The sequence below is a fragment of the Telopea speciosissima genome, chromosome 6 (genome assembly GCF_018873765.1).
Source record: "Telopea speciosissima isolate NSW1024214 ecotype Mountain lineage chromosome 6, Tspe_v1, whole genome shotgun sequence".
NCBI lineage: Eukaryota > Viridiplantae > Streptophyta > Magnoliopsida > Proteales > Proteaceae > Telopea > Telopea speciosissima.
The window spans coordinates 48263491-48289898 of record NC_057921.1 but is presented as its reverse complement, the minus strand read 5'-3'; the positions used below and the strand labels follow the sequence as shown (position 1 = coordinate 48289898).

General features: G+C 39.5%; 3 protein-coding genes and 3 non-coding genes across 7 annotated transcripts in view; 1 reads left to right on the top strand and 5 right to left on the bottom strand.

Annotated features, from left to right (window-relative positions):
• Nucleotides 1-2895, bottom strand: part of LOC122665344 (rhodanese-like domain-containing protein 8, chloroplastic) — a 38396-nt gene extending 35501 nt beyond the window's left edge. The window contains exon 1 of one of the 2 annotated variants that reach the window (XM_043861465.1): nucleotides 2528-2895. In XM_043861465.1, the coding sequence (XP_043717400.1) occupies nucleotides 2528-2863 (336 nt within the window). In that variant the 5' untranslated portion in view covers nucleotides 2864-2895. The remainder of the gene's footprint in view (nucleotides 1-2527) is intronic. The other variant, XM_043861464.1, reaches the window with a different exon arrangement.
• A 6588-nt stretch (nucleotides 2896-9483) lies between these two features.
• On the top strand, nucleotides 9484-13606 carry LOC122664009 (chaperone protein ClpB1). Its single transcript, XM_043859684.1, has 7 exons — nucleotides 9484-9627; nucleotides 10258-11449; nucleotides 11633-11814; nucleotides 11926-12548; nucleotides 12634-12913; nucleotides 13009-13206; nucleotides 13303-13606. The coding sequence occupies exons 2-7, from the start codon at nucleotides 10297-10299 to the stop codon at nucleotides 13597-13599; spliced, it is 2733 nt and encodes a 910-aa protein (XP_043715619.1). The 5' UTR covers nucleotides 9484-9627; nucleotides 10258-10296; the 3' UTR covers nucleotides 13600-13606.
• A 2794-nt stretch (nucleotides 13607-16400) lies between these two features.
• Nucleotides 16401-16499, bottom strand: LOC122666420. The gene has a single exon (XR_006333609.1). It is a non-coding gene; the product is annotated as a small nucleolar RNA R64/Z200 family (small nucleolar RNA).
• Nucleotides 16500-16605: 106 nt separating this feature from the next.
• LOC122666418 lies at nucleotides 16606-16693 on the bottom strand. Its single transcript, XR_006333608.1, has one exon. It is a non-coding gene; the product is annotated as a small nucleolar RNA U54 (small nucleolar RNA).
• A 346-nt stretch (nucleotides 16694-17039) lies between these two features.
• Nucleotides 17040-17119, bottom strand: LOC122666405. Its single transcript, XR_006333595.1, has one exon. It is a non-coding gene; the product is annotated as a small nucleolar RNA Z199 (small nucleolar RNA).
• Nucleotides 17120-20360: 3241 nt separating this feature from the next.
• On the bottom strand, nucleotides 20361-22424 carry LOC122665860. The gene is made up of 3 exons (XM_043861994.1): nucleotides 21768-22424; nucleotides 21218-21390; nucleotides 20361-20469 (listed from the first exon to the last, which is right to left on the bottom strand). The coding sequence occupies exons 1-3, from the start codon at nucleotides 22422-22424 to the stop codon at nucleotides 20361-20363; spliced, it is 939 nt and encodes a 312-aa protein (XP_043717929.1).
• Between the last annotated feature and the right edge of the window lie 3984 nt (nucleotides 22425-26408).

Below are 26408 nucleotides of genomic sequence, written 5' to 3'. Positions count from 1 at the left end.
GGACAGATCCACAGATATGACATAATCCTATTGGCACTTGGGAGTAGGATAGTTCAAGTTCTGCAGAATCGCAGGACAGAATGGGGGTCCAAACCAGTGATCATTTAGAAAGTAGGGATAGAAAAGCCAAAACATATTAAAAAAACCTGAATATTTAATCCTAGTTGCAATAGGATTTTTAGTATTAACAGGAAAGTTTAGATTTTGAAACCATCACAAGATTCAGAACCAATAGCATAACAGAGAACTGAAATCAGAATTCAGAGATCAATTTTAAAACAAGAGACTAAGAGAAATCCAAGTTGAAGTAGACAACTAGAATTTGATAGAAAATATAGGATTTATCGAACAGTTTCTGAAATCTGGATTTAATAGGGATGAACATAATTGAAACTGAAGATCAACAGCAGGAAATAGCTAACAGGTCATGAGGTCACTAACTAATTATGCAACATGAATTAGGCAAGTTTAAAGAAGGCGCAGGAATAAAGTGGTAAGATTTGACCAGTTGTAAGTGATGGAAGATAGAGAAGAAGAAGAAGATAAGAAGAAAGGAAGGACATGGAATCAGAATCACCACCTGATTCTTAGGGTTGGCATCCCACCAAACCCCAGCTTGGAATCACCACCAAGCCTCCTGGAATCACCACTGGGTTTCTACTAAATCACCACAGCAAAAGAGCTCCAACTCTCACAAAACATAAAGGCAAAAGCCAATCTCCATTAATCAAATTTGTGTCCAGGGCTGAAGCTCCTTAAAACCATATATAAAATGCTAAAAACAGACTCAAAATAAGCCTAAAACTCCTCCATCCAATAGCTAGCTATAGTTGTGGTCATAATTGACTACAACAATAACAACTCAGCCTCATCCCAACTAAATGGGGTCGGCTACATGGATCCTTACCCTCCAATCAGCTCTGTTCGAGGTCATACTTGATACAAGGCCTAAGTTATACATGTATTTCCTCACCACTTCTCCAAGAGTCATTTTAGGTCTGCCTTGGCTCTTTTAGCTCCTTCAATCTTAATCAAGTCACTCCTCCGTACTAGAGCATCCAAAGGCATCCATTGAATATGGCCATGCGAACTCAAACCACTTTCTCGTAGCTTATCATGTAGCGGAATTATTCCCAAATCAGCTCTAATATGACCATTCATTACTTTATCCTTCCTAGTTTTGTCACACATCCATCTCAACATCCTCATCTCAGCTACACCAAGTTTATCTGTATGATGCTTCTTAATTGCCCAACGTTCCATACCATACATCATAGCCGATCGAATAACTATCCTATAAAATTTCCTATAAGTTTTAAAGAAATATGTCGATCACACAACACTTCGAACACACCTCTTCACTTCAGCCATCCTATTTTAATTCATTGTAAAACACCATCCTTTATATCACCTTCTTTATTTATGATTGATCCCAGATACCTAAAATAATCACTTTGCAAAATCTCCCTCTCATCAATTTTCATCACCTCATTACCCATCTTAGTGTAACTAAAGTTACACATCATATACTCCGTCTTCATCCTACTTACCTTAAAACTTTTTTATTCCAAGGTTGATCTCTATAGCTCCAACTTGACATTAATCCCTACTTTTGTCTCATCCACCAAAACTATATCATCAGCAAAAAAATATACATCAAGGAACCTCATCTTGAATGTAAATGGTTAAATCATCCATGATAAGCGCAAACAAGGGATTAAAATTGATCCTTGATGTAACCCAATTGAAATTGGAAATTCACTACCTTGATCCCCCCTCCAACAGTTCTTATACTAGTCACCACACAATTATACCAATTATTAATTATGTCCACATATTTACTTGAAACACTACTCGTCTCTAGTACTTGCCAGATTAACTCTCTAGGGACTGTCATAAGATTTTTCTCGGTCAATAAAGACCATATGGAGATCCTTCTTACAATCTCTAAATCATTCCATGAGTCTCCTAAGTAAGTGTATAGCTTCTGTTGTAAAACTTCCTAACTTAAAACCAAATCGGTTTTCCGTAATAGTAGTTTCTTGTCTCAAGAAGTTTCAATAACTCTCTCTCACATAATTTCATAGTATGACTCATTAATTTTATGCCTCTATAGTTATTGCAGCTCTGAATATCACCTTTATTTTTAGAAATCGAAACCACAATACTTGTCCTCCATTCATCTAGCATTTTTCTTGTGCTCATAATCTTATTAAACAGTTTGGTTCACCAATATAAACTGCAGATTTTCTGAATCAGCTTTCCATAATAGTAGTCTCTTGTCTCAGGTGAGTTTCAATAACTCTCTCCCATAATTTCATAGTATGACTCATTAGGTCAATGCCTGGGTAAGCTCACAGAATTAAGAATAATAGCAGGAAGAAAGAAAAAAAAAAACCGGAGCTATCGTTTCATCCTTCTTAAACAAACAGTGCTCACTTCAAATATGCTAATTAAAAAGTTCTCCAAAACTGCTGGGTAAGATAAGTCGTTAACATTGAAGAAAAACGGAGAAATGGAATGGAACCTGCAAGAAGGAGAGGTGCTTGGCCACTTCCTCTTCTGGGTCTGCAATGAACACAAAATGGTAGAAGTTTACGACTATGAAGTCATCATCTGAAGCTTCTACTCCATTGGAATTTGAAGAAAACGCAGACCCACATCGGCATTCTTGTTTCTCGTCCTTCTTCAATTGAATGGTGAAAAAGCATCTGAAACCCAGAGAAAGGGGAGAGATTTTGGGGTCGAAACCTTTACTCCCACGTTGGAACTGAGCAAAGGCTCTGCTTCTTCTCAGAATGAGAGCCGTTGAACCCAAGTTGGGAGAAGTTCCCGAACAAGATGAATATACAGACCCTCTCATCCCCCTTATCGTTTATCCACACTCCACAGTGCTTTTCTGTACCATTCTTTCCAAATAAATACCTGTTGTTAGGGTCGGATTGTGGGCCAAGGGAATTGAAGTTCTTCACCCCCATAATCCGACCAACAATCCGAATTGAAGAGGTAAATATGGGGGCTAGAGTCCGAACTGAATGGTGACCCCAGTCCGAGAGTGCATCAGGCGATACCCAACTTGGGGTCACCATTCAAGGTTTTTATTTTTTGGAAGCCTCTACTTCGATGGATTTTTGTGCACTGTAGCGCTGTTGTGCCATCATGCGGCGCAGCAACGGACATGTGTGCACAGCGGGCCCCATTGTGCACACATGGCCACTGCTGCACCGGACGATGCACACAGCAGCACCTCTAGTATTAGAGCGGATAAAAATCCCTACTTAGATAAGGGTCTTTTGCGAAAGAGAATTGACTCACAATGAATAAAGTGGAGGCTTTTGCTTTAGGGTTTCTCCCAGGGTTTCTCCCAAAATGAAGATGAGTTAGTTTTCTTCGCCGTTGTGCGTGTAATATCTCCATCTTAGTGCGTGTAATACATACTTTTCCTCTCTTTCTCTGCTCCTTCCGCCATGATTCTTGGAACCACCTCTAGTGGCGATGTTGACGACGCCGATGACATGACGACGAACCTGCCTAGAAAAGCACCCCCCTTTCATGGATCATCGTCGCCCCGCCTCCCACCTTGCTTCACCGCCCTTTGTGCCTGCCCCCCTTCTGCCCTATTCCACTGCCCTTTATGCCCACCTCCATTCCGCCTTGCCCCGCCGCCCTCTGTGCCCGTACCCCTTCCGCCTTGCTCCACCATCCTCCATGGCCGCTTTGTTACTCCGTCCTCTGCGTCCGCCCCCCTTCCACCCTACTCCCACCATGGATGTCACCGCCAAAACTTTCTGCCATACTCCTTCCCCTCCCCTCCCCCCCCTCCCCCTCCCCTGAAGCTCCTCGTTCTGCCCTATCCAGGCTCAGCTTTGTGGTTGGTTATGATTTTTAGCCATCGTGCGAAGGGGCTCCCAAACAAGGGAGGTTTTTCATTTTTCTTTGTTTGTGTGTTTGCAGGTGAGGCTGACCTTGGTGCTAGTGGCACTGAGACTATCGTCGACTCCTTCACCATCCCTCTCCTATCGTCGGAAGAAGCTCCACTCTCTGATCCAGCAGTTCCTTGCACATCTGTTCGAAAGTAGGCTGGTGACCTTCTTGTCGTCGGTTGAAGTTCCACTCGTCGATCCAGCATACCTTTGTCGATCCGACATGTTTTAAAGTAGGTTGTGGTAGCGTGTCGGCACGCGTGGGCAACTTGGCATTGGACTGTTCGGCACGTATGGGCCCCCCTCTATTGGCACACATGTGCATGCGCTCAGTTTTAGCTGTGCCTACAGCTTTTTATCCAGGGAAGTGGCTGTGACCCATCCCCTAGTCTGGATGACCCAGTCAATGGCATGTCAGACCGAGTCAATTTCCGCTCCTTGGTTTTGGATACCGTATATTCATACCATGTGTTTATCATGCTCTCTATCTGTTTTATGTATCTTGATTTCCTTTGCTTGGTGTTGGGCGCGCATGAATGAATAGCCTTCTTTCTACCCAAAAAAAAAATTTGAATAAAGTAGGTGTCTTCCTAGATCTCTGGGTAGGTTCAAAGTTACGTGTTGAGAAGTATTTACACACCCAACCCAACCTAACCTAGTTGAAGGACAATCCCTTTCTATTTGGACTATTCAGACTTATTATCATGTGTATTAAAGTAATAAATCTAATATAAAGGTAGGCTGTTAGATTGAAAATTACAGAAAGTAACATATCAATGGGAAAAAAATAAGTACTGTGAATCAAACTTGGGCATATATAGCTGTTCAAACTGCCAACGGGAAACCAAACCTAGGCATATATAGTTGCCCAAACTGCCTATGTACCCTTACTAGGGATTAGGTTGAATGTAGTTCAAGATTACCTTGTGGATGCTTAGATGATTTATGGTCTTTGAATATCTATTCTTGGCAAATGGAGTCTAGTGCAACTAATTGGGCATCAATCGGACTCTTACAGAAAGATTTTGCTTCAAGGGTCCAAATTGGCCAATGGAATTTTGTCGGGGATTTCGCGTTCTGAAAGTCAAAACCCACATATTTAGGTCATGAGGTGTCCAATGCAACTAACTGGGTGTTGATCGAACTCCCATTGAAAAAGATTCTATTTCGAGGGCTCAGATTGGTCCATAAAATCTGGCAAAAAAATTGGCAGCATAAAAAGAGATTTTTAAGACTACTCACATAAATTTTGCCATTACAACGGTGCAAAAGGGGTGTTTTGGGAAAAGATAGAAAAAGTATGTGAACTATGCAAGGTTTCACTAATAAACTCAAAGTAAGCTATTTAAATAATTGAAAAAGGGGAGGAGGGAAAAACTTACTTATCTAACCCAAAAGTGCCTCACCAACTAAGTCCAATAGAACTCCAGTGCTTCTGCAACGGTCCCGATAGAATTCTGACCCTTAAAAGTTATTTGGATTTCCTCAGAATCTCTTTTTCTATGGATTCTTCTCAGGAATTTCCTATTTTTTCTGTTTGTTTCTTTTTCATTTTATTGGCCAACTATTTATAAGCGAAGAGGATAAGGAATTTGCTGACAAAAATCAATGGATTTTGGCAGTGAAACCCCAAATTCGTTGGCAAAAACCCCAATTAGCTTGCAAATTTGTGTCATTTTTAACGATGAATCGCGGGATATGCCAGCAAATTCTAAGATTCACCATTTTTTGTATTTTTTTCTTAGAATATCGACAATTTTTATGGGAATCTGATTGTCATTATCGATGAAGAATGAACAATACCTCACGAATTAAATCAAATCATGTTTCATCAAACAACAATGCCCCGAAAAAGGGTGTTCTAGGGTGGCAAAATTCAGTGTCTACACCTACCCCCCATGTATATTTTCTTAATAGAGATTAACACATAAATATTATTGTGGATACTTACTGTTGCATTTATGCTTCATGCAAGCGTGGTGATCCAATGGTTGATGTCTACCAACAAGACTAACTACACATTGGAAGCTTGTTGTGTGGGGCATATGTGTGAATGAGGGTGATCCTCAATAAGGTTTACACACTCCGAAATGGTGAACATCCAAGTATGTGATTTGTCAGATTCTGAGACCTCGATAATATTAAATTTAATATTATTATTTGAAAGGTGTTTCAAATATTTTGATTAGTCATTGGTCCTGGCACTCGCGATTTGAATTTACAATGTGTTTAGTTTTTGACAGGTTATTTTATTCCATACTTGTGATGTGGATATTGGTAGTGCGGCGTAAAGTGTAGGGGTTTTCAGGTTACATTATTGGTAGGATTGTCCTTTTGTACAATTAAGGACAACTTAATGGTTACCCTTTAGGATCACACCACAAGGTTTGATCTCGTTAGTCTATTTAAAATCTTCAAATTAGGATTTTTCTATAAAAGAGAATCCTTAACCCAAAATTTAGTTACACAACATTATTTTGTTTTTTGTATTAAAACTTGAGAGCAAGAGAAAGAGAGTCTTCTTCTTCTTCCTCAAGAGCATAGAACAAAGGAGATTTGGGCTTAAAGGGAATTTCTAGACAACGATCGACTGCACGTGCTGCAATTCTTTGGATGAACGTACCAGTAGTGCGTTCTAGGTAATCTTCAACCTAGTATTGATTTATATTATGTATTCATCGAGATCTGTTTCAATTAAACTTTTATAATAGAATTGGTATTGTTTCGCTTCCGCTGCTACTAACAACCTCAAAGTAGCTGGTTGTATGCTATGTTTCTACTGTGGATTAGGTCGCCGTCATTTTAACTAAGGGCTTATCTCGGCTACGTTTTTCAGACTATCCAAAAGAAATTGACCGTTGGCCCTTCTCCACCGATCTTGCAAGGGCCTGATAGAGATATAACTCATTGCTCCAACATACACTGCTCACATTCTATTACTTAGTTAATTCTATTAGGATGTTGTCTAATCTATATTTAGTTCATATTCCATCTTGATTCATTACGTTCATTGTAGTATATACATGTAATATTTCATTAGTGTTATTATAATAGAGATTTCCTATATTATGTTTCATGGGGGGGGGGGGGGGGGGGGGGGGGGGGGGGGGGGGGAATATTTCATTTTTGACGACACAGATAATCCATTTCTACAAAACTGTTAATAAGGATAATTAGAGGAAAGTGGAGACCACATTCTTTACATTTTTGTCATAAACAGTTTGATTCATGGTAGGGTGGTTCACGTTTTCAAGACATCGAGAGAGCAGGTGTTTGGAGAGAGGAAGCAAGGATGAGGCGGGGGAGAGGGTAGGGAGGGAATGGAGCATGTGTGGGGGGTGGCAGAGATGAGATTGCACTGGGAACAAGGGTAGGGCGGGGTTGCAGAGAAAGGGGTGAGAAGAGACAATGAGTAGGGAATAGATCTAATTCAAGAAGATGAAGTGGTTTGCTACCAGGCTATGCAGCCCCTTTGTGCCAGCACAAGAGCCAATGAGATAGGAAAAACAAAGAGAGAGCGAGGGTTCACGTTTTCAAGACATCAATAGAGTGGGGGTTTGCAGAGAGGAAGTAAGGATGAGGAGGGGGAGAAAGCAAGGTAGGAATAGAGCGTGCGAGGGGGTGGCGGAAATGAGGTTGCACTGGCAACAAGAGAGGGGCAGGGTTGCAGTGAACGAGGCGAGAAGAGATGATGAGTAAGAAATAAATCTAATAGTGTTGGAATTGTGTGTCCATCAAACCCAAATTATTAAATTATTGAATTTAATTTTTGTATTTTATTATTTTATTTGGACTTACAAGAATATTCCATAGGTCTTTACCTAAAACTGGTATGAATTGGGAACGAGACTGGACACCCTGTTTATATGGTTTCCATATCGCATGTCACGAGAAATGGTGATTTCGGTGCATGGATGTAAATACACGTTGAGAACGTGCATAGACGAGAATCTGGTACGTATATCTAATGTATTGCTACTGGTTGTGTGTGTGTGATATACTTACCCGCCACTCGATGACCCCTTGACCTGAGAGATTCCATTTGTTGCAGTGTGGCATTACGGATTTTGGTAAGCCAATGGTTGATGTTCGTTAGGAGTATAAACCGGTACACTGGATTTGTGATCTTGCATTATAAGCAAAGAGGATTTTCAACATGGAATCCACTACCTGTTTATCGGGAATATCTAGGAGAGAGAAACTTGATGATTGGTCGGACAAAAATATGGATCCAGTATTTATTCGAAATGTTTTATAAATTTATTTCAATATAAAACTTATATATAATATATTGAATTTTGATTTCGAAGTTTTACAGCTGTCTGATTACGATCACATATTCTCTCGATCAACGTACATGATGAATTGGAGATTAGTAACATTAAAGTACATACCCTATAATTCATTATGAAAACTTAGGAAAGTGGAAGGGATTGTGTGTGATAAAAGAGTTTACTGGACACATGACATGATATGGAAGAATAATATGATTATGGTTAAATATCTTTTTATATTATGGCAAGAGATATTATGAAAATATCTCATGAGCCATAAATTAGAAAGATTCGATCCCTTTTGAGGTTATATGTCTTCAACTTTAATAGTAAATTGGAGTTGCAAAATTAGAAGATTCACAAAACACCAAAATAGAAGGTTGAGCCAAGACCAAGATGGAAGGGCTTACTTGAGATCCAAGGATCTCCAAAATTGTAAAAAAGGAGAGGGAGGACCCTCTCCATGATTTTTTAAGCTCCTCCCCCTCTCCACGTTTTTCTCTCTCTCCCCTTTCTCTTGTGGTGTGTGAGTGAGTGACACTTGGGCTTTTGAAACCCAAGACGCTTTGGTGATTTGTGTTCTTCTACAATTTGCAAGGATTGATCAAACTTTAAAGTGTTGAACAAAGTTTTTCAATCACTAAGCTTGCACAAGTTAGAAGACATATTATTTATAGGACGAGTTACATTTGTGACTCTAAGGTAACCATGAATGTTTTCTTTTGAAATTGTTCCTTTCTCTCTTGGATCTGAACGAAAAGTATGCGACCCGATCCAATTCCATTGTGCCGTCGAGTTAAATCTAACAAGAAAATGATGTGATTTGCTATTAGACTATGTAGTCCCCTTGTGCCAGCGCAGGGGCCAATGAGATTGGAGAAAGAGAGAGGCTAAAATTCTTTTTTTTTTGGGAAGAGTCACAAATAAAGTTTAAGGTAGGACAATATAGACTGTAGGGTGATGGTAATGTTCTCCCAAACAATAGAACCCGAAATATAGCTGAAGTTGAAATTAATAGTTTTACGCCTTTTACCCCTCCCCCTCAAAAATGAAATTAATAGTAACGGTCACGAATCTATATGTTATCACACGTGGCATTAATCAATAAAGCGAAATGTATCTTACGGTCATGATCGCATGCATAGTTACAGATAACTGTAGGTGTCGATGAAAATCCTGGAATTCTCTAGCAGTTTCCAGGGCCCACTCGATCCACCTCCTTTCTTCCAGATGTCTCTCTTCCCTATCAAATAGAGACTCACCTTTACTCCGCTTTTCGTCTCTGAACGATCAGAAAGTTCTTATTTTATAGTAACGAAAGCAGAAGCAAAACCTTAATCTTTGAAGAAGAGCGTCTGAGAATTTGTTTCTATAGCAAGCGAAGTTGCAGAAGAGTTGTAAACTTTCATATTTGTTTCTTCGTCACAGAGGTATGAAAATTTTGTTGTTCACTTGCTTTTGTTTTATTGATTTGTCATCGAATTAGCTTCAATATTGGCAACCCATTTGATCTGTTTTCTGTTTTGGGTCTGTACGAAAGATACTAGTTCTCTTCCCGAATTGAAATTGTGTGACTTTTGGTGTTTTGCTTCTGTTTTAGTGATGTACAGTTGAAGCAATTTTGTTAGGAGGAATCTATTTCCTTGTTTTGTTTCAAGAAAAACCATTCCCTTTGCAAAGTCCGTTGTGGTTTCTTACTCTGTTACGTGATCTGGGTGTTCGAATGATCATAATAGCTTGTTTATCATAACTAGAACTCGTTTAACGGTTTGGTTTCTATGGTCCTTTTCCGCCAAGGTAGTTTTAGTTGCAGGAACCCATTTCTTCTTTCCGTTTCTATTTTCCGATTTCAGGGTCAGTGTTCTTCCCTTTAAAGCCCATTGGGGTCTTTGACTCTTTTTCTTGACTTGGGTAGCTACTATGATCTTGCTTTTTTTTTTTTTTTTCCCCCTTTTCATCTTCATTTTTATTGTTTATTCTTCGATTTTCACTTCCCTGTCATTTCTCTTGATATGTCATACTGACCTCTGTTTTTGTCATTCTGGCCTCGATTTCTGCAGGTTTTTTAGTTTATAATTCGTAAGTCCTCAAATCATATCATGAATCCAGAGAAGTTCACCCACAAAACAAATGAGGCTATTGCCGGGGCACATGAACAGGCTATGGAAGCTGGCCATCCGCAGATTACCCCAGTTCACATGGCCATGGCATTGATTGGGGACCAAGGTGGAATACTCCGACAAGCAATCTCCAATGCAGGTGATGGTGATGAGGCTGCAAATTCATTTGAGCGTGTTCTAAAGCAAGCAATGAAGAAAATCCCTTCCCAGCACCCACCTCCTGATGATGTCCCTGCAAGCACTTCTCTAATTAAGGCGATTAGAAGAGCCCAATCATCAATGAAGTCTCGTGGTGATACCCATCTCGCAGTCGACCAGCTAATCCTTGGCATTCTTGAGGATTCTCAAATTGGAGATCTTCTCAAAGAGGCTGGAGTTAGTACAGCAAGAGTGAAATCTGAGGTTGAGAAGCTTAGGGGGAAGGAAGGAGCGAAAGTAGAGAGTGCATCAGGCGATACCAATTTCCAAGCTTTAAAGACCTACGGCCGAGATCTTGTCGAACAGGCTGGGAAACTTGACCCTGTCATTGGAAGGGATGAAGAGATTCGAAGGGTAGTTCGAATTCTCTCAAGAAGAACTAAAAATAATCCGGTTCTGATTGGAGAGCCCGGAGTTGGTAAAACTGCTGTGGTTGAAGGCCTTGCTCAGAGAATTGTGAGAGGAGATATCCCTAGCAATCTCGCTGATGTGAGGTTGATTGCATTGGATATGGGTGCTCTGGTTGCCGGAGCAAAATATAGGGGAGAATTTGAGGAAAGGGTGAAATCTGTATTGAAGGAAGTTGAGGAATCTGAAGGTAAAGTGATTCTTTTCATTGATGAGATTCACCTTGTCCTCGGAGCTGGCCGAACGGAAGGTTCAATGGATGCGGCAAATTTGTTTAAACCAATGCTTGCTCGAGGTCAGCTAAGATGCATTGGTGCTACAACCCTTGAGGAGTACAGGAAGTATGTGGAGAAGGATGCTGCATTCGAGAGAAGGTTTCAGCAAGTTTATGTAGCCGAGCCCAGTGTTCCAGACACGATAAGTATTCTTCGAGGGCTAAAGGAGAAGTATGAAGGTCACCATGGTGTTCGGATACAAGACAGAGCTCTTGTGGTAGCTGCCCAACTCTCCAGTCGTTACATTACAGGTAAACTTATGAATTTCTTTTCCTTCCTTCTTTGGATTAATTCTTCATTTTAATGAATTGGGTATTTAGGCTATAGGCCAATTGGTATTGATTGATCAAACTTTGTTTTGAAATTGTGGATGAGAGCATTAGACAAATGTATTTGAAATTGTGGTTGCTGATCAGTAATGCTTGGTTGTGTAGGGCGCCATCTTCCGGATAAGGCAATTGATCTGGTTGATGAAGCTTGTGCAAATGTGAGAGTTCAACTTGATAGTCAACCAGAAGAGATTGATAACTTGGAGAGGAGGAGAATCCAGCTAGAAGTTGAATTGCATGCTCTTGAGAAAGAGAAGGACAAAGCAAGTAAAGCTCGTCTTGTTGAAGTGAGTATCTATATCACTTAAAATACCTGGTTGATATCAAGATTAAGTTTAGGTAACCTATTAATCATCCAATTGCTCATTCTCATAATAACTTGTCTTTCCTTCTTTCAGGTCCGTAAAGAATTGGATGATTTGAGAGACAAATTGCAACCATTAATGATGAAGTACATGAAGGAGAAAAAAAGGATTGATGAAATCCGGAGGCTGAAACAGAAGCGAGAAGAACTCCTGTTTAGTGTACAAGAGGCTGAGAGAAGAATGGATCTGGCTAGGGTTGCAGACATAAAATATGGAGCACTCCAGGAGCTAGAAGCTGCCATAGCAAAGCTTGAAGGAACTTCTGAAGACAACCTAATGCTTACTGAAACTGTTGGACCTGAGCAGATTGCAGAAGTTGTGAGCCGATGGACTGGTATTCCAGTTACAAGGCTAGGCCAGAATGACAAGGAGAGATTGATGGGTCTTGCTGAGAGACTGCATAAGAGAGTTGTGGGTCAAGACCAAGCAGTTAATGCTGTTTCAGAGGCAGTGTTGAGGTCCAGGGCTGGTTTAGGCAGGCCTCAACAGCCAACTGGGTCGTTCCTCTTCCTTGGTCCAACTGGTGTGGGTAAGACCGAGTTGGCGAAGGCTTTAGCTGAACAGCTATTTGATGATGAGAACCTCTTGATAAGGATTGATATGTCCGAGTACATGGAGCAGCACTCGGTTGCTCGACTAATTGGTGCTCCACCAGGGTAAGTGACTAATTTCTATTTACTAATTAGTTTGATGCCTGTATTTTCTATCTTTATTGCTCACTTGTTGATCTATGATGATCAGATATGTTGGTCATGAAGAAGGTGGGCAGCTCACTGAAGCAGTGAGGAGGCGGCCTTACAGTGTCGTGCTATTTGATGAAGTGGAGAAGGCACATATTTCTGTTTTCAATACACTCCTTCAGGTTCTTGATGATGGTAGATTGACTGATGGCCAAGGACGCACTGTGGACTTCACTAATACAGTGATCATCATGACATCGAACCTTGGAGCGGAGCATCTCCTAAGCGGCCTCATGGGCAAGTGTTCAATGGAAGCTGCAAGGGAGCTGGTGATGCAAGAGGTAAGAGTTGGATAAAATATACCTACCATTTTGTATGCCTTGTGGTGTTGTTGAAACATGTTCTCATGCTTGTTTCTTGGTATTATGCTTGGCAGGTGAAGAGGCATTTCAGGCCAGAGCTCCTCAATCGACTGGATGAAATTGTTGTTTTTGATCCTCTGTCACATGAGCAATTGAGGAAAGTTGCAAGACTACAAATGAAAGATGTTGCAAGCCGACTAGCTGAGAGGGGTATTGCGTTAGCAGTCTCAGATGCTGCTCTGGACATAGTGCTTGCAGAAAGCTATGACCCAGTGAGTATTTTTCTGAAGAGGGAACTGTGCTGTACATAATATAATTTGTTTTTTAAAAGATTGGAAACTCATACATTCTGCTTTCCATGGTTTCAGGTATATGGTGCAAGGCCCATCAGAAGATGGCTTGAAAAGAGAGTGGTGACCGAGTTATCGAGGATGCTTATACGGGAGGAGATAGATGAGAACTCTACTGTCTATATTGATGCTGGTCCTGGGAGGAAGGAGCTCATTTACAGGGTGGAGAAGAATGGTGGAATTGTTAATGCAGCAACTGGTCAAAAGTTAGATATATTGATCGAAATACCAAATGTGCCAAAGAGTGATGGTGGCCAGGCAGTGAAGAAGCTGAAGATAGAGGAAATTGAAGATGATGAGGAGATGGAGGAATGAAAAGTTGCTGGGAAAATTGACCTCTTACTGAGTTAACCCTTTTCCCCCACTTGAGATAAAAGGGTGTGTGTGATCATGCTTTAAATGGTCATAAGAGTCTTGTTCAAAATGTACTGCTGAACTTTTATGGTTGGTATATTTTGTAGTTTTGAGTGCTACTGATGGTTGATACTGAAATTTACTGGGCTACAATGTGTTGAGCTTTCTGCTTCTAGATGCCTTCTCATCAATGTCTTCCTCCAAGGCCTCTAGCATAAGAGGCAGAGATCCTGTTGGATCATAAAAGACCGATAATTAATGGTATTCCAGCAGGAAAGCTTCTAAATGGAGGTTTCTGTCTCATTTGGGAACAAAATTAGTGTCTCATTCATTGTTGTGGAAATTACTCCAGAAACCTTTTCTGTCTAATGTGTTTTTTAGCATGTGATTTGTTCATCACAGTACGTAGGGAGAGGAGATATGATACAGAGATGGCTGGGTTCCTTTCTGATCTAAGGAGGTTGCAAAAATAGCTATATAAGTTGCAGCAGCTCAAGAATCATTGGGACCCAATAAAAAGTAGGTACTGTTCAAGTATCACTCACCACCACCACCAATAACAAACTAAGTTTTATCCCATCTAAATGAGGTCGGCTACATGGATCCTGGCAAAGCAAAGTAAGAGAAGCAAGCAATGAAAACAGGTCGGCTACATAGATCTTAGCAAAGCATAGTTATCAAGGTGGGAAGCCGATCATGACGTTTTAGAGGACAAATAATCAAGGTGGCACCAGCAAGGCGCCTGTCTAGGCGCCCAAGGGGACCAAGGAGCCTGGACGCAAGGGCGATGCTTTGATAACTATGAAGCAAAGTAGAGAAAAACAAGCAATGAAAACATAAGAAGATGAGAAGTGCGAAAAAAGAGAAATCAAAGGAAGAAGAAATAATACCAGCCCAGGAAGTACTGATCATCAAGGAAGCTCATCGTTGCTCTGATAGAAATGATTTGATTTTATATGAGCTTGAAAAAGACAAAGAGGTCAGAAAAACACAATTGGGATTCAGTCTGCTGGTCAAATGTTTGTGCTTCATTATTTTAAAAAGCAGGTTAAATTCCCTCAACTGCAAAGAAAGTAATTCTTCTTAAAATATCTATCGTTGGGTGAGAAATGAGAATGGCCAAATAGTCCCTCCATCCGATAGAAATTTCTTTCTATTTGAAGGGACTTTGAGTATCTATCAGGATACAAAACTTGTCTACATAAACTACTCCATTTATTAGTTCCCATGCTTTGGGCAATTCAAGGAAAAAATGACTGCATTCACAACACCAGCTGCTATGGCTTCTACTGTGTTTTTCTTGGCAGTGTTAGAAGCAAGGTTTTAAAATAATGAATCGAATCCAGAATCGCAATTCTTATAGGTTTTTATGTGTGAAACGGCTAGAATGAGATTGGTCAGTCTGATCCGATTCCCTATTCTTGAAACCATAATTAGAAGCTTCTTGGGTTAACCTGATTTCTCAAATGGGAAGCCAGCCTCCATAGCCCAGCTTCTGCTCTTCGTTCTTGGAAAACCATAACAACATTCCCCAACAGTTTAACTACAACAGTATCTGCTCATCATCAAGCCCAGAGTAATTGGTTTGGGGATAAGTTTGCAACAAAGCTTAACCTGTCGAAGGCTGGTCTTCAGCTTAGCTTTTCCAATGGATTCAGTGAGACCATATCTGGGCGAATTGGAAGTCTGTATCTTTCCAAACTCACCCACCTTGACCTACCTGCAAATTCTCTCCATGCAAATGCTTGTTGTTTGCCGTTTTTTCCGTATGTTTCAAATGTGTTTAAAACGGTAAAAAAACAGAAACGCGCTTTTGCTAATAGAGTACTCCTATACTCCCACTGGTTTGTTACTCTTTCTTGGTCACTCTTTCTCAGATGGTGAAAATTAACCTTCTTAATAATTCCATAGCAAAGGAAATATTATCAACATCATCTCTTCACTGGTTGCACCAAACTCTCTTCCTTTCCAATGTAATATGAAAAGGCTAACAATCCTCAGAAAAATAGGCCTATTACCCCAAGTAGCAAATTTAAGCATTTTGAACTTTCAATTCCCTTTTTGTTCTTTCTTTGATGTGCCTATTGGATCTCTATTCTTTGATAGAACTATGCAAATAACTGAGCAATGTGTGATACTCATGGAGATCTCTGTTAACACCTTTTGGGATTTTCCAGGACTAGTAAGCTTTTCTTGTGGCAAAATAGTTGAAATGTTGTGGATGTAAATTAACTTCTTTTGTCCAGGAAGAGACTATAGATTATGCCGTGTTTCTATGTCCTCCAGCGATCTCTTGATGGCTGGTTTCTCAAGGGAATTTCAAATCCATTGTTTCCAAGTTTTCAAGTTCAAAAATGCTCCTTCAGTTCCAGACTGCACGATTTTAATGGATATTGGTCCATTGGAAAATTTGTGAACAATGTCATCTTTAATCATACAGATTTCAATCATTTGTGAAGTAAGTCTCCATTTTCACTTAGGTGCTTGATGATGAAATCTTTTCAAGACAGGGTTATAGCGATAGCGATTTCGATCCAAATAGGAAAACAAAAGAGACATTCAAGGATTTCTGGGAGTAAACTAGCCTTGTCAGAACAGTGGAAATCATGATCACTTCACAGGGATTCCAATTTTTGCTTGGTGAACGAGATTTATTCCTATTGAGAGTCAAGAAAAATTCAAATCGAGTTTTTTAAAAGAGAAAACATCTAATCATCAAATCCTTATTTTGAGTTTGGATCTGAAATTTAAGGATAAATAATCTCTGCTCAGAAGAATGAATTGACTTCTCATAGATTTCTTAGAAAAAAAATCTCTGAAGTCTGACATGTGAAAATTTTCATAATTCATCACCGCAAGAGAATTAAAAGAATAATGAAACAATTTGAATGAACATAATAACAAACCAAAACAACCACCCCAACCCCCCCCAAAAAAAAAAAAAGAGAACTCAAATCAGTAGACAGTAGCTCTCATTCTCGGAAGTGTTTCAGCCTCTTTAAATTAAAAATCAGAATAGCGTATATTGCCCAAACAGGGCTGTAATCATCGAGCCACCATGAGAGTACAATGCAAATCATACGCAAATCAGCGTTTTAATATCACTATAAAACTACAAAAAAATTTAGGGTTTGTTTCAACAAATCAAAATCAAAACTGAGAAATTTGGTTTTTCGAATATTAAGAACGAAGGAACAAAAAATGGTGAAGTTTAAAAATCCGCGGGAGATCAGAGTTTGGTAAAGATTTGTCGGTCACGGTTAATTCAGAAACACGGACCAAAAGATTACTCATCATATCCACCCACAGATTCATTGATTTTCAGGGAAAACATTGGTAACCAAAAGGAAAAGAATGGAGAAAAAAGATTAAAAAAGAAATGATAAGTTGCAGAAGAAGAATATCATCAGAGACTTAAATACAAAAGAATCATGAAATTAATCTATCATATTGTTGCAGTTTTTTCTCTCATCATCTGATGCTTCTTCTATGACCATCGACAAAGACGACAACTGATGAAAAATAAACGAAAAACCCATTAAAAACCAAGAAGAAAGAAAAAAAAAATTACTTCTCAAAACTAGAAAGAGAATGATAGAGAGAAAGAGATCTAAGAGATAGACGATTAGGTTTCAAGAACTTGAAAGCTTTTTTATAGACACGTACCAAGCCGAAACCCTAGAAACTCTGAAAACCCTAGCGTTTAGGATAGTTTGATGGGGATCAATTCACGGGGCGTAAAGGTAATTATGATAGTTGAGCCGTAGCGTGGTCCACGTTCCACAGTCCATACATGACTCAAATCCGTTGGATTGGAATCTACCATTGTCCCATGTAAGGTTTGTTACCACCTTAAAAGATTCAAATCTCATAGTTTGTATAGAGCTTACAATATGTGGTCCATGCAACCATTGGCCAGCCTTAACAATCCAATTACTATGGTGGAGGCACGAGATGTTGTATTTATTATGAATGGGATCAAGGCCGGTTATGATGGTGGTGGAGATGGGGTCAATGTTTATTTCTTCTATTGGGCTTGACAAGTGATTAAGCACAATGTGATATTTTTGTTACTTCCCTCTCTTGCTTTCTATATATGATTTTGCGGTTCTCTTTCTTTTCCCAAATCGTTGGAGGCATTCTAGCTCCCTCCATCTTCTAATCTCAATTGGGGTTTTGAACTCGAAATAGAGAACGTGCTCTCCCACCAACTTTGAGCATGTGGTTCATCAAGTAACATTCATCCATCCAATGGTTGAATTAAAATCCCAACCCTGTGCAACGCATGATCATATTAAAATTTTAGGGCAAGAGATCGCTTCCTAGGCCTCTAGAGCCTTATGCACACATTGGTCAATGGGAGCGTGTATGCAAGCATTGTTTTGAGAGGGATTTTTGCCATTCCATGGGGAAGTATGGTACTTTCACACGTTTCTATGTTTAGACGCAGGAATCACGTGGGCCACACTATCAGATAGTGTTCTTTTCCTCAAAACTTTTCCTGACATAATCCTTCTATTGTATAGTTCCATTGCTACCCAGTTGGGTTGAGATAAGTGTCTTAGTCATAGGTTAACCCGTATTAAACCACTTAATTAATTCAAATATCCTCCAACATTTCATTTAGCTCAAGTCTCATATTAACTTACATAACGTTTATCTTAGTCAACATGTTAGAATCCAGTGTAATACAAATGCCCAATAAAAATTAGAGTAAATTACTATGACTTCCCTTGACCTTTCAGACAATTCAGCAAACCTTCCTTGTGTTTCTGACAATTAATCAAACCTCCCCTACTTTTCAAACTTGGTTTCACTTAACCCCAATCCGTTAATGGTGTTAGTAAAAAACCTGTGGTGATCGAAATGCCCTCACTTATAAAGGACCAACTTCAACCCTTTCCCTTTCTTCTTCTTCTTCTTCTTCCTCCTCCTACAAACCCACCTACCCCCACCCCTCTGTAACCCCATCCATGCAGGCCGCAACCCCCACTCTCCCCTTATTTTTCTTCTTTCTTTTTCCTACAACCTCACCCGTCCTCACCCCTCTACAACCCTGCAATCTAAACCCTAACCAATAAAAACCCTACCCATCCATGCAGGCGCAACCCCCTCTCTCCTCTTATCCAACAACGGTGGCTTGAAATCTGTGTTCAGGTTAGGGCTCAGAGTGATAAACAGATTCAAATCGTGAAAATTGAGCAAGCCTGTTGTTTACCTCTGGGATTTGTTTAAACCCTAACCAATGAAAGCTTGTTGTTTACCTCTTGTTAATGCTTCAGTTGAACTTGGGTAAATAGAAACACTTGCACCAGAACTCGATATCTTTTGTGTAAACCAATAATATACATTGCTAGAGCACAATCCCAAAAGAAATGGCAAGAACTTGCACGAGACAGAGCAGAGAGCCACCATTAATATCACTTCGACATTTCAGCCTCTTGGCACAAAATAAATCATAGTTCAAAAAATTGGATTGGAATTGAGGATTCTAATTAATAAGGATTCCCAAAACTCTTCTCTGAATTGGCCTAGCTCGAATATGTTTTGATCTTTATCTATTTGATTTCAAGGCCACTTAGGATTCAAGTCGGTGAGTAACACCCCCCTCTTGTGAATCTGATCCATTCTAAAACGTTTGGGAGATTGATTTCTAAGGCAAGTTACATTTACAAACTTTGTGTGATTCAAGAATAAATTTTTTAGATAAATCCTTTTCTATTTGCTAGTTAGGGTTGAGTTGAGAGGTTTTGGGAGGTAGAAGATGACGATGGGATTGAGATTGAGTTAGCTATTTATTAAGGGCAATAGGGTAACTTTCTAAAGGGAAAATAGGTCTATGGTCAGGTTTCCTTATTTTATTTTATTTTTTAAAAAATTTAGCCATTAACTACCCTTAAAATACTAACGGACTGGGGGCTAAGTGAAACCAATTTTGAAAAGTAGGGGAGATTTGAATAGTTGTCAGAAACACAGGGGAGGTTCGCTGAATTGTTAGAAAGGTCAGGGGAGGTCAGAGTAATTTACTGTAGAAAATAACTCCAAAACAGAATGTGTAATAATATTCTCTCTCTCTCTCTCTCTCTCATATATATAAAGGGGAACCGTTCTCTACATGGGAGCTCAGGGGCCATGTGCGATCTAGCACATTGGGGGCGAAAATTTTAGCATTCATGAGGGCGGGGCAATCATTTATGCCCCTCAATGTGTTTGAGCGTGGGCCCTGCATCCCAGCAGGAAACTTTTCTCCATACATAAAATATTGGAGCAAAAGTTTAGTACCAAAATTTAGATGAATGTATTATTAATCAGTCGAGATCCTCGAGGAACAAAAGGGGAAGAAAAAAAAGCTCAATTTATTAATATTGTTGGATTTTCTCATGGAGATTGATATCAGAAACATTCTGCCGGAAAACTCTCCTACTAACAAGTAATCTACTCTCACTTTCTTTTGGGCTCCATTTTAATTGAAAATCATCTAATTCTCATCAAATGGAGTCTTAACTACCAAAAAGAAAAAGAAGTATAAAATTATTGGGAGAGATTTCCCACACTACCAGCATAGGGGTAATCTATGCGCTACACCAATTGGTGTTTTAAAAAAGATATCATGATTATCATCCATGTGGAGCCCACATTTTCAGAACAGCTGAAGAAAATAATAGAAAATACATATGAGAGGGAAACTGCACACCGATAATGTAGCAATTTTTTCCCCAAAATTATTTGGCTTCCGCAAAGCCAAATTGTTGATGTTGTTGGGTATTATCATGTTCATCTTCTGACTCCTCTGTGTCCCATAAGAAAGAAGCATACGCTGCCCGTACATGACTGCAAGAAATGAACTAGTTAGTCGCCATTTCATCACTCAATTTCTATTTATATTTTTTGAACACAAAAAATTTCAATATAGAAAAAGAGAGAGAGAGAGAGATCTTAATGCATAGGGGAAGCATTGGATCATGTTAAGCTGTCTTCGAGTGGTATAGATTTCAAGTTGTGTCAAGGTTGCTTCAACCCTAGGTTGTGTTTGGTATGTATCCTTGTAACGCATTTTAGGTCGATTTCACATTCTCAGACGATAAAAACAACTATTTTTATCGTCCAAGAATGCAAAATTGACCTAGAATGTATTCCAATAATTCATACCAAACACAGCTCTAATCTCACCTATAATGTGATCATGTCAAAGTATCCATGTTAATGCCACTACACACTCTCATTGGCCCCTGCTTTGTTGCAGGGGGTACACGACCAGATACTTTTCTCTTGCATGTAAACATTTTTTTCGAAAAAGGAAATAAAATGTATCTATATATCCACATATGAGTCAATGGCTAGAGAGAGCCGAAAGGAAGCTTTTTCCAACCACAGTATGAGCTTTTGAGACAACAAGGGTCAAGAACTGGTTCCAAACTAGGAGTGCAACTCTGGCTCAGCTGGGTTAGCCCTAGTTTCCTTGCCTGATATAGTTTAAATTTGTGCCTAAAGCTGGCCAAAGTTGCACACCTAGTCCAAACAAGATTTTTTTTTTTATGGAATTTATTATTTTCTTAGTACCAAGTAATGGATTAGTTACCAGTTTTGAGGGGAAGCTTGAACCGAACGTGCAAAGTAGTTGGCTGCTCTTTCTTTATCTCTATAGATTTCCCATCTCAATTTAGCATACTCAGACAACACTTCACCCTCATTTGGTTCTGCTAAGATTGCTCTACAGTAAAATTCCTCTGCTTTCCTATAGTCTTCCTTTACCTGCAATAATTTTATAAGAAAAATAAAATTCAAATTATGCTCTGCAAATTGAAATATCAAAATGACATAAATACCAAGAAAAAAAAAAGGTATATTTCCGAAAAGCTTCAGCTGTCTATTTCAGGTAGCTCTCTCTTAGATAGTTCTTTTCGTGATTTGAACCCATAACGTGCGTGGTGTCTAACTTTGATGACAAAGTTAGGTACTTGATCAATATATCAAAAGCTTCAGAACTAATGAAACACGTTAAATCAAGCTCTTTAACTTATCCCATACTAGGCTGCCCAATCTAGCGCTCCCCATAGACTAGATCGAGCCCGTTAGACACATAACACAAAATGATAAATTAAAAAAGAGTTGTTCAAAAGGACTATCACCTTGTATAGATATCTAGCATAATTTCTCAACATGAGGGGATTGCCTGGATTGTCTTCAATAATCCTCTCATAATGTTGCTGCAATTGCTCATAATCAACCGATCTTCTCTTCACCATAGCTCGATCCATACCAAGACCTAACCCTATAGCCATATTCAAAGATGTAGGCGCTTTCTCTTTGAAATCAAACCCTTCGTTGTGTTCATTTTGGTTTGCAGAACCACCAATCATAAGAGGGCAACTGAAACTAAATTCTTCTTCTTCTTCCTTCTTTCTATCCATTTCTTCCATGTTTTTTGCCTTTTTTTCATCTTCCATCCAATCCCTTTCATAAACAGAGAACGATGGAATCTGTCTGAGTTTTGTATCAAGCGATTCAAGAAATTTAACCGGAGATTCAACTTCACGCAACTCAACCGGTGAATCGGAATCGGAATCGATCTCGATCTCCTTTTCTTCATGTAATATTGAGAGATTTAAATCACCATCTGAGCTTACACGAAGAATGTGCCTTGATTGCAACATGACTGGAGATGGATCAGCAAGAAATGATACTTTTAGATGATTTTCACCTGAAGATGTTCTTAATAAGCTTCCTGGTTTCCCTGTAAGTGTCGAAGACAATATAGGAGTGGAGGAGCTTCTTAATAGCATCATTTGAGAATGCCTACAGGAAATTCAGATCAAAATGCTTAGAATTTCAAACTTTTCTTAACACAGAATCAAGAACACTAGAGAGATCGAGCGAGAGAGCGAGTTTTACCTTGTAAAGTGAATGATTTCTTGAGCTCAAAACCTTCTAATGAGAAAGAAAGCAGAAGAGGAGAAAGGTGATTTATAAGGTGGAAAAGGAGAATTGAGAACGTACAGTTGAAGAGGTTATTATCATCAAACTCTTTTCTAAATTGTAAGAGGCAATCCTTTCCTAAAACTGTCTAAAGATAGGAAAATATAACTAACTTTCGATCTAGTAAGGTTGACCATTGCGCCTTTCATGTAGGAGAAGCAATTGACCGAGCTGGACTGGTCTCAGTACAAAGAGGCAAGGAATAGTTGGGCTGGCCCGGAAATAAAAGTCTTTCTTGGGCACTACTTCAGATTTTGGGCCAGGATGGGTTTAAAGCATAGTAACTTATTTCAAATTTTTTTTTTGTTACTTGATTGCGTGGCCCCATGTGCTAGCACGGGACAATGGGAGCGCACGCCCAAACATCCAATATAGGGGACGGGGTGGTCATTTTGCCACCCATGTGTCTGGTCATAAGGGTCACGACCAAGCAGTGTTCGGGGAAAGCTTGATCGCATGGCTCTTGCGACTGGACACATAACGCGCGGAATTATTGCAAAACTCCTTCTGAAATAAAAAATCCCATCCATTTTGATAACCATGTGCATGCCCTCATTGGCCCCCAAGCTGGTACAGGGGCTATACAACGAAGCAATGATCTCTTGCCCTTATTACTGTTAGGGTAAAATGCCAAAAAATGATCCTATTAAAAAAAGGCTCTCTTGATACTCTATTTAGTTTTATGTCATGTGCCAAGATGATGTTAAAATTCCGACTCATTTGATGCAGAAGGCACAATCTTGATTTCCCGTTCAAATTTTATACTCAAAATTCCAACTCATTTGATGCAGGCCAATATTTTCATGTCCCTATCTGACAACCAAGCTGTGCCATCTGGAGATTATCCAGTCATTATTTGTGTCATCTCATTTTAGTGGATGTTTTGTTGTTTTTCTATTTTATTCCAAGTTCTACTATGTCTTTTTTAAGTTTTAGTGTATCAAGAAGCGTGTTGGTCCGCATCAAAGACTAGAATTGTCATGTAGGGTTTGTACCAAATCGTGGCAATGAGGATTCAAGAAGATAGAGGTGTGGATGGACAATGCTAATTTGTGCTCTTGACTGATGCAAGGGAACTAGAAAGATTGGCCGTAGGAACTACAACGTTATGACTTGATCCCTAGTAAGGGTATGTAGGCAGCTTGAAAGTTATGTTCAAATTTGGTCTCCCCTATGTATATATCCCCCCTTTCATGCAATATATAATGATAACTTGTATCATGCTGACAATAATTAACATGCATTCTTATATACCTAGAGTATGTTAGATTTATTTCTTTCACTATATATGCTACTAAGATTAGGAATGATCTAAATAGAAAGAGACCGGCCCCCAAGCGGGTAGACTAGGTGCCCAACAATACCTTTCCAACCCGTAACCTTAAACCTACCTAGAGATTTAGACGGACTTTTGCCTAATCTATTAGAGTCAATTCTTTTTCCCTAAAAGGGGAAGACCTTTATGAGTCCTATGCCTTTATCTAGGTGACGACTCCCACCACCCCCCCTCCCAAAAAAAAAAAAAAAAAGGAACCCTTTGTCCCTCTCATTCTTCATCAGAAAGAAGGGGCACCCCAGAGTATATTTTCCCATATACCTACAAGTACGTGGTAGAGAATGCCTCTTCAACTTTCAAGAAAGTGGAAGTAGTAGTGAATATCTATTCAACTTTCAAGTAACTGGGTGTGGTAGAGAATGTCTCATTACATTCATGTAGTGAATTTTTGCAGATAATATCTCTTTACATTCAAGCATTGGAAAAAGAAAAGATAGTCTCTACATCTACAAGAATTATTTGTGGAGAGAGATGTGTTCTTTTACAAGATTGGGGAGAAAGAGAGAGTCTCTTCTACTTAGCACAAGCTTTTGGTTGTGGCTATTAGAAAAGGAACACTTAACAAGGATCATCACTGCATGTTGCATTCCTTTGGAGGCGCTCACCATCAGTGAGTTCTAGGTATTCCTTGACCCCAATTCAATTGTTTGTTTTGATTCATGTGGTCGTTGAGATCTACCTTGGCTGGAATTTTATCTGCTGGCAGCCTATTTTCTCTATCTCTTCTATCGCCTCAATCACTTTAATAATAAAAAACAACAAAGTTTCTCTTCACCCACGGCAAAAGAGAACCCCTTCATCGCAAGTCATCATCACAATAGTGTGATAGACATCATTATTGGGGGGGGGTAATTTTGACCTCGTCTAATAAGGGGAGTAATACGGACCCTAGATGGGTGGGTGGGTGGGTGGGTTGGGGGGAGGAGCATAGTGGTAGCATGCACTACTTGTGTAGTTGGGGAGGGGGCATTTCAAAACCGAGACAACAATCCTAGGGCCTGCCAACGACAGGATAGGCGCAAACCACTAGAGTAACTCTGGTGTCCATAGGAGAGGAAATGTATGTCTATTATAATCTCCTTCAACTGGTTAAAAACCAATAAACCTCAGACCAATCTTCTACCTTCATATTGTGTATCTGCCATTTTAAAAATATCATTGCCGTCTAACCTCACGCATGATAGCTGATCTTGTTCACTTCGGGACACCTTTCTAGTAAGATGGTGAACTCATTTAACAAATGATCTTTAGGTATGTCTTATGTATCTTGGATTAATTTGCCTATTACTAAATGGTGGAGGTTCATGTGGAAGTTAAATCTTCAGCCAAAATTCAAAATTTTCTTGTGGAGGATTATACTTGACAGGATACCTTACAAATCTAAGTTGGTAGATTGGGTGAATTAATGATGATTTATATCTTTTGTAAATATGAGACTATTTTGCTCTTGCGATTTCTGAAAAAGGATTTGGGTTGCAAGGGTCCTTGGATTAAGGATTAATGAGCTCCTTAAAAGAGATTCCATTATGAGGCTTTATGTATCTCTATTTTTAATTGTGGGCCTTTCACTCTTTGAGTTGCAATGGTTTTTCTATGTGCAAGCTATCTCTCTACTCTATCTAGTTGCATTGCAATCAAATTCTATTTAAAGGGGAAAAGCCAATTCCTATTAGTATTTTGAAAATGATCACTTCCTAGATTAATGATCTTTATTTAAGTCCTTGTGCTTCCAATACTTTAAGTTGTGACTCCAAGCCTTTCTTCCCTATTGATTCTCTCAAAACTCATGCCTTACCTGTATTGAGTCTTCCAATGATCTGTGAATTCTGTTTGATATTTACACGGATTGTAATAACTTTGAGCGTTTTAATTTTGGGATAATGTTCTCTGTGCCGTAGCGCAGGCTGCGCCCAAGCACATGGGCTTGCCACTCAGGGGGGCAGGGTGGTCATTGCACCCACCCCATGTGCCTGGGTGTAGCCTCTGCTGCGACACAGAAAACATCGCCCCCATTTTAAACCATGTGACAATGATGTTGTGGGACTTGCTTTTATCTTAGCAAAACATGCAAAAAACAATCAATGAAACTTTGAAGTAGTGAAAATGTGAGGACATATATCCTTTCCATATGTAGTTAGTGCTTCAATCTTCTTTGGCCAAAGGTTTTATGCACGGTCGTGCACTGTGTATATTCCCGCACAAGATATGGGATGGTCTTTACCCCCGCCAAAAAAAAAGAAGACATGGAATGAAAATAATAAAAAAATACGTACCCAGTGCACGAGACTCCCATTACTGCAAGGTTTGGGATGGAAGCGTACAATAGGGTGTCGAAATGACCAAATCCCTGCTATTTAAAGAACTGTTGGATCCGGATGTTCAACCGTGCATGAACCACTTCCCCTTCTTCTTTTCATAAAAAAGGCAAAAGATTATATGCAAGGTCATACATGGTGCA